The sequence below is a fragment of the Laccaria bicolor genome, genomic scaffold (genome assembly GCF_000143565.1).
Source record: "Laccaria bicolor S238N-H82 LACBIscaffold_7 genomic scaffold, whole genome shotgun sequence".
In the NCBI taxonomy this organism is placed as follows: Eukaryota; Fungi; Basidiomycota; class Agaricomycetes; order Agaricales; family Hydnangiaceae; genus Laccaria; species Laccaria bicolor.
This window is the reverse complement of record NW_001889878.1, coordinates 112859-124867: the sequence shown is the minus strand read 5'-3', so window position 1 is coordinate 124867 and position 12009 is coordinate 112859. Positions and strand designations below refer to the sequence as shown.

Below are 12009 nucleotides of genomic sequence, written 5' to 3'. Positions count from 1 at the left end.
GACGGGAATCCTGTGGATGCGAGGGTGAAAGGAAAGTAAGATCATTGTTGTATTTTTAGAAAGACTGAATCGAGGGGTGTGCTTCAATGTTCGAAAGCGTCGTTTGACTGTAAGTGACTTACAAATGCTCACTTCCGTGCGGCGGTGCAGCGAGGCTGACATTTGTGATAAGCTCTTGACAGGTGACTACAACGCGCGCTCGGCAAGTCACGAAACATGTCAAACTGTCAGTCATGAAAACGTAATATTGCCTTGGGGGTCTCCGAGCGCAACATTGTTTTCTCTTTCCTTTCCCCAGCCACATTCCTCCCATATCTCGCGCTACAACATGAACAGAACAAACATCTTGCAGGGATCTGAGAACGTTGTAGTGAGCGGCAGCACGCTCAATGCGACTACTACGGTGTGTGAAAGCCTCGTGGTACCTGCTTTCGAAGCTGATCGACGTCGTGATCTTCTGCAGATAAATTACAATTATAGCAACAGAGCGACGTCCGATGCAGTGATCCCTCTAAAGCCGAACTCGAGCACTCGATTCACAGGCCGTACCGAAGTCATTGCGAAACTCAAGGATCATTTTATCGGCGCCAATAATCAACCTCGGACCAGAAAGTACTTTCTCCTGCATGGGATGGGCGGTATTGGAAAGACTCAAATCTGCTTACGGTTCATCGAAGAGATGTCTGATTAGTGAGGGCGTCGATGTTCGTTCATTGATCCTCGTTGCTAAAATTTAAATTTCCAGCTTTTCCCATGTTTTCTGGATTGACGCGTCCTCTACTTCAACCATCACTCAGGGACTAAAGGGTATCTGTCATCTTCCTGAAGCTCAGTCTAGTGGTTTAGATGGCTCGCCTGAGTCTGCTCTCTTGTGGATTGGCTCTCTCAGAGAAAATTATGTCGTGGTTTTTGACAATGCTGATGTCTTGACTCCAGAGGAGCTGGAGCAATATTTTCCACCTGGGCTAAGTGGAAATATCTTGATAACTAGTCGCAACTCTGCTATGCAATGTCTGACCTCACCAACAAACTGTCTTGAAGTGAAAGAGATGGCGGAAAGTGATGCCATTATACTGCTTTTGAAAGCAAGTTGCTTAGATATGTCATCTGATCTCGTAAAAGAAGCTTCTAAAATTGTGAAAGAGTTCTTCTGTCTTCCTCTGGCTATTGATCAGGCTGGTGCCATTATTCGTTCAGGGGCCATCAGTATCAAAGACTATCTAGGGATATATTCTGAGCAGCGAAAGATATTGTTATCCCATCCAGAGTTCAAAGGGGCATCTAAATATAATCGAACTGTCTATGGTTCTTGGGAATTGTTATACAAGGAAATACAACAGAGGACTCAGTCTGGTGATCTTTATAAGGCTAGAGCAGCTAAGAATGCAATTCTCATCCTGGCAATATTTTCATTTTTCCACCATGGTGGTATTAGTGAAAATATTTTCTTTAATGCAGCTATGCAAAAAGGACAGACAAAGAAGGAAAAAAAGAGATGGCTTGGCTTTCTACCAGGAAAGTCTACCCTACCACTGGCAAGTGCTAAACTGGACCACAGACTGCTTTCTCTTAATGATGCTGGTTCTTGGAATAATTTTACCTTCAAGGAGGGGATTCAGTTATTGATATCTTTTTCCTTCATCAGACTGGGCTCACATGATGGTGAATACACTGTGCACCCACTGATCCATGCATGGTATAGAGACAGAATGACTACAAAGGAAAGAAAAGAATTCTGTTCAATGGCATATGTCATGTTGGCTTGCTCTCTACATGAGGACTTTGACAAACAGCCATATTCATTTAGAAGAGGATTAGTGACACATGTCAAGGCCAACATTCAGCATAGCAGAACATTGAAGCAAGAGGTGGCTGAAAGTTATTTTGATGATGCCTCTGAAAAGTTTGTGTGGATTTTAAGAGAACAAGGCTATCCCAAAGAAGCAGAAATTCTAGCAATCAAGATTGTGGATGCTAGGAGAAAGATACTAGGAAAAAATCAACCAACCACCATTACAGCTGTAGAGAGCCTGGCTGGAATATATAGGGATATGGGAAAATTTGCAGAGGCAAAAGAGCTGCAGAAACAGTGCCTGGACATGCGAATCAAACTTCTTGGGAGGGAACACTCATATACCATCACAGCAATGGCTAATTTGGGTCATACATATGAGAATATGGGAAAATACAGAGAAGCAGTGGAGCTGGAAACAAAGGTCTTGGATGCAAGAATAAGGATTCTTGGAAAAGACCACCCAGATACAACCACTGCAATGGAAAACCTTGCTATAACATACAGGGGTATGGGGAAGTATGAAGAGGCAGCAAACCTGCAGAAACAATGTCTGGATACAAGAATCAAGTTCCTTGGAAAGGAACACCTGTATACAATTACAGCCATGGCTACCCTGGGTCATACATATGAGAATCTAGGAAGATACAGAGAGGCAGAGGAGCTGGAGACCAAAGTTCTGGATGCAAGCATAAAAATTCTTGGAAAAGACCACCCACATACAACTCATGCCATGGGAAATCTTGCTGTGACATACAGGGATCTGGGAAAGTATACAGAGGCAGAAAAACTGCAAAAACAATGTCTGGATACAAGAATGAGATTGCTTGGAGAGGAACACCCATATACAATTACAGCAATGGCTGGTTTAGGTCATACATATGAGAATATGGGAAAATACAAAGAGGCTGAGGAGCTGGAGACTAAAGTTCTGGATGCAAGAATAAGAGTTCTGGGAAATGACCACCCAGACACAACTACTGCAATGGGAAACCTTGCTGTGACATACAGGGATCTGGGAAAGTACCCAGATGCAGAAAAACTGCAGAAACAATGTTTAGACATACGGATCAGACAGCTTGGAGAGGAGCACCCTTACACAATCACAGCACTGTCTGCTCTAGGTCATACATACCAAGTTATGGGAAAATACAGAGAGGCAGAGAAGCTTGAGACCCAAGTTCTGGATGCAAGAATGAGAATTCTTGGAAAAGATCATCCAGAGACAACCAATGCAATGGAATATCTCGCTAAAACATGCAGTAGCCTGGGAAAGTACAAAGAAGCAGAAAAGCTGCAGAAAAAATGTCTGGATGCAAGAACCACACTACTTGGAGAGGAACATCCTTTGACACTCAGAACAAAGGAATATCTGGCCCATTCATATAAGAATTTGGAAAAATACCAGGAGGCAGAGCAGCTGGAGACCCAAGTTCTGCATGGAAGAATCAGAATATTTGGAGAATCACACCAATTTACAATTTGGGCCATGGAGAACCTTGCAGTGACTTACAGGCACCTGGGAAAGGACACTGAAGCCAAAATTCTAGAAATGTCTGTTGAAGATGCTGAGAAAGGTATGTAAGATTCACATTCTCTTTACTCCACAGATGCTTATTCAAACCATCTACAGGTGATATGAATTCTTCCAATCTGATGCCACCTATAGGAGATTTCAATGACTACTGGATTTAAAGTATGTGTGTTCATCATTTGGTACAGTTTTGATATACTTACAGGCTGATTTCTTCATGAATTGTAGAGGGATGGATCTTTTGTACAGTATGAACCAGTTATTCAGTGTTAGGTCCTTCTGTTAAAAATTTCTATCTGTCTCATGTACATAGTCACTTTTTAGGCAAAAAGTCAATATAATACACATATCATATACAATAAAAGATTCAAAGAGCATGCTTGTCCTAATAACCTAAACTAAATCTCGACATGAGCCCCAATCACAAGGAGCAAACAGGGTTTGTTGCCTGGGAAAGAGGTAATAAAAAGGAGATGATTGTTTTAAATAGTTGATTTCACATTAGTGTTAAAAATGACCAAATAAAGAAGATTCATTCTTATTTCAACTTTGCAGTCACAAAAAGGTGATATCATGTATGGAAAATATTGCTTGGTGATTTGTTGGTGTGGGAATGACTGGAAAGCAAAAGAAATTGTTGCCAGGAAAGGAAGATAAAGCAAGACCCTGTTTTACCTTGGTGACAATGATGAGGCAAATATCTAATGTCATGGAAGGGTCTTTCTGGCCTCAGAAAACAGGAACAAAGAATTAAAATTATGTCTCAGGGTCCCTTTGTCCAAGAGGGTTCAATTTAATTTCCTTAATTGCTTTTTACAGTGCCAAGAAAGACCTTTCAAAAACATTAAATAGTTGTCTCATCATTGTTGCCAAGGTAAAACAGGGTCTGTCTTTATCTTCCTTTCCTGGCAACAATTTCTTTTGTTCCCAGTCATTCCTGCACCAACAAATCACCAATGAATATTTTAAGTACATGATACCACCTCTTTGTGGCTGCAAACTAATGAATCTCTTGCATTTTTATACTAATATGAAATTCAATATTTAACATACTTATCTGCTTTTTATTAGCTCTTTATCAGGTGAAGAACCCTGTTTGCCCCTTGTGAATAGCATATCAACTCTTAACTTGGATTGTAGATATGTCTGTCCAGGAAGAACAGGTACATATCATGTAAGCCTGCACATGGATAGATTGTGTATGATAATACATCAGTGTTGGTTTTGCTTGTTAGAGGTATTGGGTGGTGTGGTGGTTTTGCAAATCAATGACAGTGAAGTGAGAATGGGTTTGTCAGTTAGTGTAAGAAGGGAATAGGCAATGGTCAGTTACATGCAAGGTGTTGTCATTTTCTTTGTCATATTACTTGGTCCATGCAAAGCTAGGTGGCTTACTTACCAAGGGGGTACTGTTAGAGTTCATAACTCAATGTTGGTGTATTCCTGCAAATACAATTGGTTAGTTTCTGTGCACTGAAGAGTCGTAGTAGTTGTGAGGATCCATCCTAAGAGGGAAGCTCTTATGCATCTGAGGGTTGGGCGAAGGTGCAGAGTGGGTTGCAGCAAAGGTAACTTGCAGATGGACAAGGAACTTGGAGTTGGGAACAATGCCAGAGGAGGTACGGCACTGGAGTTGGCTACAGCATTGGACTTTGTTGGATTGGTGAAAAGAGATATGTGCATAGCAGGACAAGTTCTGGGCGGAATGAGGCATATGAGGGGTCGTTGGAATGGTAGAGAGGAGACGAAATCAGATATGGAGAATGTGAGAGGCAGGGAGGCAAAGAGATCAAACATGAGTGAGATCATGAACTGAACGAGACTCCAAGGCATTGTCAGGTTAGTAACAAGATGGGAGCAAGGCTCAACTGGAGCTGGGAGCTAGAGGCTCAACCATGCAGGCCTATAACTGAGAGCAGGGCTCAACCAGGAGACAGAGATGAGAGACGAGGAACAAAGAAACAGTTCAGAGGTGCATTTGTAATATCAAGGATGAGGTAGTGAGTACATGACAAGCTACCTAAATACCTAAGGGAAGGATACCAAGGCAACCAAGGAAGAACAACAAGTACCATAAGGATGGAAGGAGACAAGGGAACATGGAATCACAAGGTAACAAGACAATAAAGGGTTGGGATGGAGAAACAAGGCATCATGGTGAAGGGTTTGTCTCAGGAATGTCTTGGCATAGGGCATGGGTGTGGGATGGTTGGTGACAGTAGTTACACATAACATAAACATAGAGTTAGTTCTGAGTAGTGTTTGGAAGTCCAGTCTCATGACTGGAAAAAGACCATAACCAGACTGGACCAAGACCACAAAAGACTGGACCTGCGGTTTGGTCTTTTTATTTTTGAGATGTAAAGACCACAAAAAAACCGGTTAACGTGAACTGGTCTTTTGTAGCCCCTTAAATATCCTTTAAAACGCACCCTAGAACGTACGATCTGGTCAAGAAAACGAGAGAGATATGAATTAAAATGTAAATTACTTTTGGGAATAATAGATGTACCAGACTTATTTTATAGAAGCACCAATTCCTAACGGAATTTAACGTTCTTGGGCTTGTTTCAAAGCTAATAGAGATGTTAATAAATTTACCAATTTATAATTTTAAAATATTGGCCTAAAGACCGGTCATAAACCAGTTAAAACCGATGCAGACCGAAACTGGTCTATAGACCACAAAAAACCGCGGTCTGCGGTCTTTTTGTGGTCTGGTCTGGTCTTTTGACTTCTGGGGAAAAGGCAGACCAGTTACGGTTACGGTTAATGCCCCTGGGCATCAAAAAACCGGACTGAACTGGACTTTCAAACACTAGTTCTCAGTATTCCTGAAAGCATTGAGAATTCTTGTGGTCTGTCGGTTCTGAGTGTCTTTGATCAAAGTGTCAGTGCATAGCTTTAACAATTTGATCAGAGTTAATTGATAGTGCTAGACTTTATCAATTTACTCAAGTAAGATGCTTAGTTCTCTTAGAACACAAGTCAGATTTATTTGGGGTAAAAGTAAGGATGATCCTCCTTCTTGCATTTCACTTCCTATAAATACAAGTACAAATATTTACAGAAGTTCCTAGATTTTTCAAGTACAAATGTTATGGAAGTATCTACACCTTTCCTGTCAGTGCTATGACATTCCTCCTTATTGCTTACTCAAGAATTTCCATGTTTGGTCAGACCTGTAATTAGTGTTTAAAGGTTCAGTCCATAGGACTGAAAAAAACCGTAGGACCGAACTGAACCAGACCATGGTCTGGTCTTTTTTTCGGTTGCAGTTGCCCAAATTTGGGGTTATTCCGGTTGCTGGTTGCCTCATTTCAAAAATCTCTTAAAACCGTTCAAAGACCGGTTTCAATCGGTTGCAACTGGTTAAACGGTCACGTGCATTACATACCCTTGTAACCACATTTATTAACTTTAATTGCGTTTTTAGTTCATCAAAAATGGTTAAGAACTGAGAAAGATATAACCAAATCCATTTTGGTACAAATACTTGTTTGCACAACTTGTACCAGAATGACTTTAATTCTAACTCACTCAAATTTTCATCATTTTGCTTGATTCAATTTTTGGATATTGAAACTATAAGTATGGGGATATGCTCACAATTTATCAATGTATGGTATGCATCAAATAATTTGCAGTTGCCACATTAAATTGGCTCGCATTACTTCTTGCACACACTCTTACTCCCTTACCACCACATACCTCTCTTACACGCTCTCATACCTCATACCTTTACTTCTCTTATATCTCCAGAATCATGCATGTGGTTAATTTCTGTTGTCTGTTCTGTGAGTAGTGTTATCTACCCTGTGAACACAGGATAAATTTCCACTTTTTTTGAAATTTTGCTGCTACTATCAGTTCTGACAAACTCGACACGCACATATAGTCACTGCCTTTTTGGCCCTTGATTCAGGCCATTAACTGGCACATGCACATGCTGTCTTGTATGTTATTACCATGTCTGTCTTTCATGACACATCAACCCTGATTAACCATATCTGAACAGTGGAGGGTATATCGCCTGTACCACTACGCCGTCGCTGTCCATAACCATCATTGCTGTTTTCTCCATCTACTGCAACACTGGAATTTCCCTGTTTTACCCACACCACCGCTTCTGGACAGCAGCTGCCAATTCTTGACGGTTTGATTCCAACGACATGCACCAGGAACAACTGTCTACAATTGCCACAGCTGGAGGTGCCATCAGTACCATCTTCGTCTCCTCCATGACCATCTTCCTCTCTGCTTTCTCCCCTAATGCCTTCCGCATCCCCCCCATCATCTTTCTGTCTTTCATCCAACTCTTCAGAGGATGAACAACGCGCATATATTCAACCAAAAAATCATTTGAAAATGTCTACACATGCCACTGTTGAACCTACCAGCTCCAAGGCACCCATCTTAACTCAGGGTGACGTTTCACCTGCAGTAATGATGGATTTCGAAAATGCGGCCCTAGATTTCTTTGTCTCCAAGTCCATCCCTGCAGACAAACAAGTTACTATGGTCATCCCTGGCATCAAAGACCTCCATATTCATGATTGGATTACTGCAGACCGTACGTGCATTGTGGCTCCCCCCTTTGCTGATTTCATGGCCAAAATGCATATGAATTACCTTCCCCCTGATTGGGAAGACCTTGTGCACAACGAAATCCTTACATCCATGCTGGCAAATTCCAAGACAACCTTTTGGAACTGGTCTCAACAACTGCTGAGGTTGAACTGCCTCTTGCAAGGCACATCATCTGCTCTTGACGACACAGGCCTCCGTAATCACTTAGAAGCACACCTCAACGACAATCTCAAGGCAAAAGTCAGACACAGTGAAGCTCGCAAAGACAAGAACTTCAAATCTTGGGTCATGGCTGTCCGCTTTCTCGATGAAGCCTGCGCAGTTGAGATGAAACACCAGTGTGAACTAATTGAAGAGACCATTCTTCAGCACCAGGCTAAGCGACAGAACACAAACAATGACACCTTACATGGACCATCGTGTTGCACCAATACCACCCAAAACAATACCTCCTCCTCTGCATCATCCAGCACTTATGTCCAGCTTCCAGCTCTTACTGACGACAAATGCGTGCTCCTCAATGATCACAAAGGGTGTACCAAGTGTTGCAAACTCTACATGGACCATCGTTCACAGAATTGCCCAGACAGCTTCCCACCTGGCAAGGGTTACAAGACATTGACCAACACTGATGTAACCATTGCAAAGAAAGCCAAAGTGACTGCAAAATCCATCAAGAAAGCTGTCACCACTACCACCACAACAATTGAGCCTGTTGACCCTGACGACAAGGTTTCTGCAGCAGCCGCTATTCTCCCAAAATCTCCCAGTGAGTACAACTCAGATTCTGATGAGGATTGGGATGTTTCACACTGTGAGGTGAGTCTGCCTGTCTGTGACAAACACCTAATCTGGGAATGTCGGGTACACAGTGTAACTGAAGATTTTCCAGGGAAAACCCATGCACTGATTGACAATGGTGCCCATCTTGTCCTTATCCACCCAGAACTAGTCGAACACCTCAGATTGAAAAAGTAGAGATTGCCTAAACCTGAACTCGTAGATGTCGCCTTCAGCAACCAGAGAATGAAAACTGAATTGTATGATTATGTCAAACTTTCCCTTACTTCGTTAGACTGCACTTGGACTTCGTGCTCCGTTAAAGCTATTGTTACACCAGGCCTTTGCGCCCCTATCATTCTTGGACTGCCCTGGCTCGTGCACAACTTGATTGTTACAGACCACGCCTCTCGTACCTGCTTAGATAAATTGAATTCATATGATTTTTTAAATCCGCCACCTGTATCTCCACCCCCACCACCAAAACTGAAAGTCCGTGAACAAATAAAAAACACCAAGGCAAATAAAAAGTTGGTTCTAGTGGAACTGATGATGGTCTGTAACGACAGGATCAGGCATTTAAACCTTACACCTGAAAAAGTTAAAGATTTTGATGTGGCTGGTGCTGTTCGGGAAAGGATTGAAAACCTAGCAGCAATAGAAGCATTAAAAGAATGCGAAGATAAACTGAGATCTGAATACAAAGTTGTTTTCAAACCAATACCGCATGTTGATGAATTACCACAAAATGTCTATGCAGAAGTAAACATCAAGAATGTGGAAAAATAATCAAATTGTGATCTTACCTGTCACCATGTAAATACAAAGAAGCGTGGCAAATTCTGATCCAACAACACTTAGACACTGGATGTATCTGCCCATCATCTTCACCTTGTGCTTCACCAGCATTTATAGCACCAAAGGCTTACCCAAACATTTTGCCATGGTGGGTGAATGACTTTCGACAACTGAATGAAAATACTGTAACAGATTCTCATCCCCTTCCCCATATAGATGACATCCTGACTGATTGCGTGAAAGGTAAAATCTGGGGAACAATAGATATGACAAACAGTTGTTTTCATACAAGAATGCACTCTAACCATGTGCATTTGACAGCTGTTAACACCCCCCTTGGTTTGTACAAATGGCTGGTGATGCCAATGGGGTTGAAAAATGTGCCTGCCATCCACCAACAGTGAGTAACAGCCGTGCTGTGCACACTGATTGGCAAAATCTGCCATATTTACATGAATGGCATTGTGATCTGGTCAAATTCCTTGGAAGAACATGAGTGCAATGAGTGCAATGTCTGTGCTGTTCTCCAGGCGCTTCGTGATGCTCGCCTCTATGTCAACCCAGATAAAACACATCTGTTCTGTACTGAAATCGATTTCCTTGGACACCATGTCAGTGCCTGAGGAATTGAGGCTAGCAAACAAAAAATTGAGCGCATTCTGTCTTGCCCGAACTGAAGAGTGCCATGGAAGCTCGTAGCTTCCTGGGCCTCGTCTGGTATGTCACAGCATTTTTACCTTCGCTTATTGATCACACAGGTGTACTGACTGAACTTACAATGAAAGACTCCGAAAAGAGCTTTCCATCATGGATGCCCAAGTATCAGACAGCATTTGACACTGTCAAAGTGATCATAACAGGCCGTGAGTGCTTAACGACTATTGATTTTGCTGAAATGCCAGACCACAAAATCTTTGTAACCACCGATGCAAGTGATAAGTGCTCAGGCGGAGTACCTCCTTTGGGGAAACATGGGAGACTGCCTGTCCTGTTGCTTTTGACTCCATGACCTTCAAAGGTGTGGAATTGAACTACCCCGTACACAAAAAGGAACTGCTGGCAATCATCCGTGCATTGAAAAAATGGTGAGTGGACCTTTTAGGCTTGCCTTTTCTCATCTACACTGACCACAAAACACTTGAGAACTTTCATTCCCAGAAGGACCTGTCTTGATGCCAAGCTTGGTGGATGGAATTTCTTTCACAATATGATGCAAGAATTGTCTACATTAAAGGGGACAACAACAACATTGCCGACGCCCTCTCCTGTCTGCCTGTATCAGATTCAACATCCACAGATGCATCCACGAGGCATCCATATGATTTCTGTGAAGATGATGACACACTGTGGAGGTCTTTACCCTCCCCCACATAATCCATATGGATTCCAGTGGAGTCCAGTGGATTCCAGTGGCCCATTTGCTAGGCCAGATTGGCTTGCACAATGCCCAGTCCACTGGCCTCAAGTCCAGTTCAGTCCACTGGACTCTCACTGGACTACAAGCCACTTTCCTGAGTCCAGTCCCAGTCCAGTGGACTATGAGTCCAGTCATAGTCCAGTGGATTCCAGTGATTCCAGTGCATTATTGCTTATTATTGATTATGAATACTACAAAAAAGCGAAAATAGACTATGCAATGAACAAGCCAGACTTGTAATTCTATTGATCAAATACAAATATGAATAGAAGGGAAATGATTTACATATTAGTATAGGTAAGTGATAGATAAGGATTCATGATTTTGTTCAGTCTGTGGGGTGAAGTCACATGACTTACTTGAGGGTGTGCCATATTGTCACGTCTCCTGTTTGTGGCATGGTCACACTTCCATGACCATCCCTTTCCCTTCCACCACCACCACCCATCCACCACTGCCCTCTTGACACCCCTCCCTGCCCTCTCAACGCCAACGCCACCCACACCAACAATGCCCAGGCCCACGCCAACAATGCCCAGGCCAACACCAACAACGCCCATGCCAACGCGGAATGATGGGCCAAGGACAAGGAACAGCACCCATGACATTGCCACGTCATGGGCCAACGGTATGCCACTGACGCAAAAAGACCACAACGGACAACGACCCACACATGACAACAATGAACCACATGCAACAACAATGACCCACACACAACAACAATGAACGAGCACCAAGAGTGCCCACCTCCACCACCCGAAAACGACACACACCCATGAAAAACGACATGCAACAGACAATGACATGTGATGGATGACAACAACACAACACGATGACACATCAATGATGCGCGCCAACAAGGATGATGGCAATGTGACAAGGATGATGACATGCGAGAACGACAACACAACATGATGACATGTCAATGGCGATGCGAGCGGAGGGTGACGAGGACTCGGCACCACCACTTCCTCCCCCTCTATCAGTCCATTCCCTACCCCCTCTCTCAGTCCATCCCCTTCCCCCTCCATTACTCACCATTCATTGCCCCCTCCCACCCCCCACTATTCCTCCCTCCCCCCCTTCATTCCTCCCTCG

General features: G+C 43.0%; 4 protein-coding genes across 4 annotated transcripts; all 4 read left to right on the top strand.

Annotated features, from left to right (window-relative positions):
• Positions 1–7694: 7694 nt before the first annotated feature.
• LACBIDRAFT_325132 (uncharacterized protein) lies at positions 7695–8826 on the top strand (the record flags this gene model as incomplete). The annotated part of the gene is made up of 2 exons (XM_001878899.1): positions 7695–8735; positions 8809–8826. 2 exons carry the CDS (start codon positions 7695–7697, stop codon positions 8824–8826), a joined length of 1059 nt encoding a protein of 352 aa, XP_001878934.1.
• A 1120-nt stretch (positions 8827–9946) lies between these two features.
• Positions 9947–10117, top strand: LACBIDRAFT_316919 (uncharacterized protein; the record flags this gene model as incomplete). Its single annotated transcript, XM_001878898.1, has 1 exon — positions 9947–10117. One exon carries the CDS (start codon positions 9947–9949, stop codon positions 10115–10117), a length of 171 nt encoding a protein of 56 aa, XP_001878933.1.
• Positions 10118–10179: 62 nt separating this feature from the next.
• On the top strand, positions 10180–10503 carry LACBIDRAFT_316918 (uncharacterized protein; the record flags this gene model as incomplete). Its single annotated transcript, XM_001878897.1, has 1 exon — positions 10180–10503. The coding sequence occupies one exon, from the start codon at positions 10180–10182 to the stop codon at positions 10501–10503; it is 324 nt and encodes a 107-aa protein (XP_001878932.1).
• A 179-nt stretch (positions 10504–10682) lies between these two features.
• LACBIDRAFT_316917 (uncharacterized protein) lies at positions 10683–10868 on the top strand (the record flags this gene model as incomplete). The annotated part of the gene is made up of 1 exon (XM_001878896.1): positions 10683–10868. One exon carries the CDS (start codon positions 10683–10685, stop codon positions 10866–10868), a length of 186 nt encoding a protein of 61 aa, XP_001878931.1.
• Between the last annotated feature and the right edge of the window lie 1141 nt (positions 10869–12009).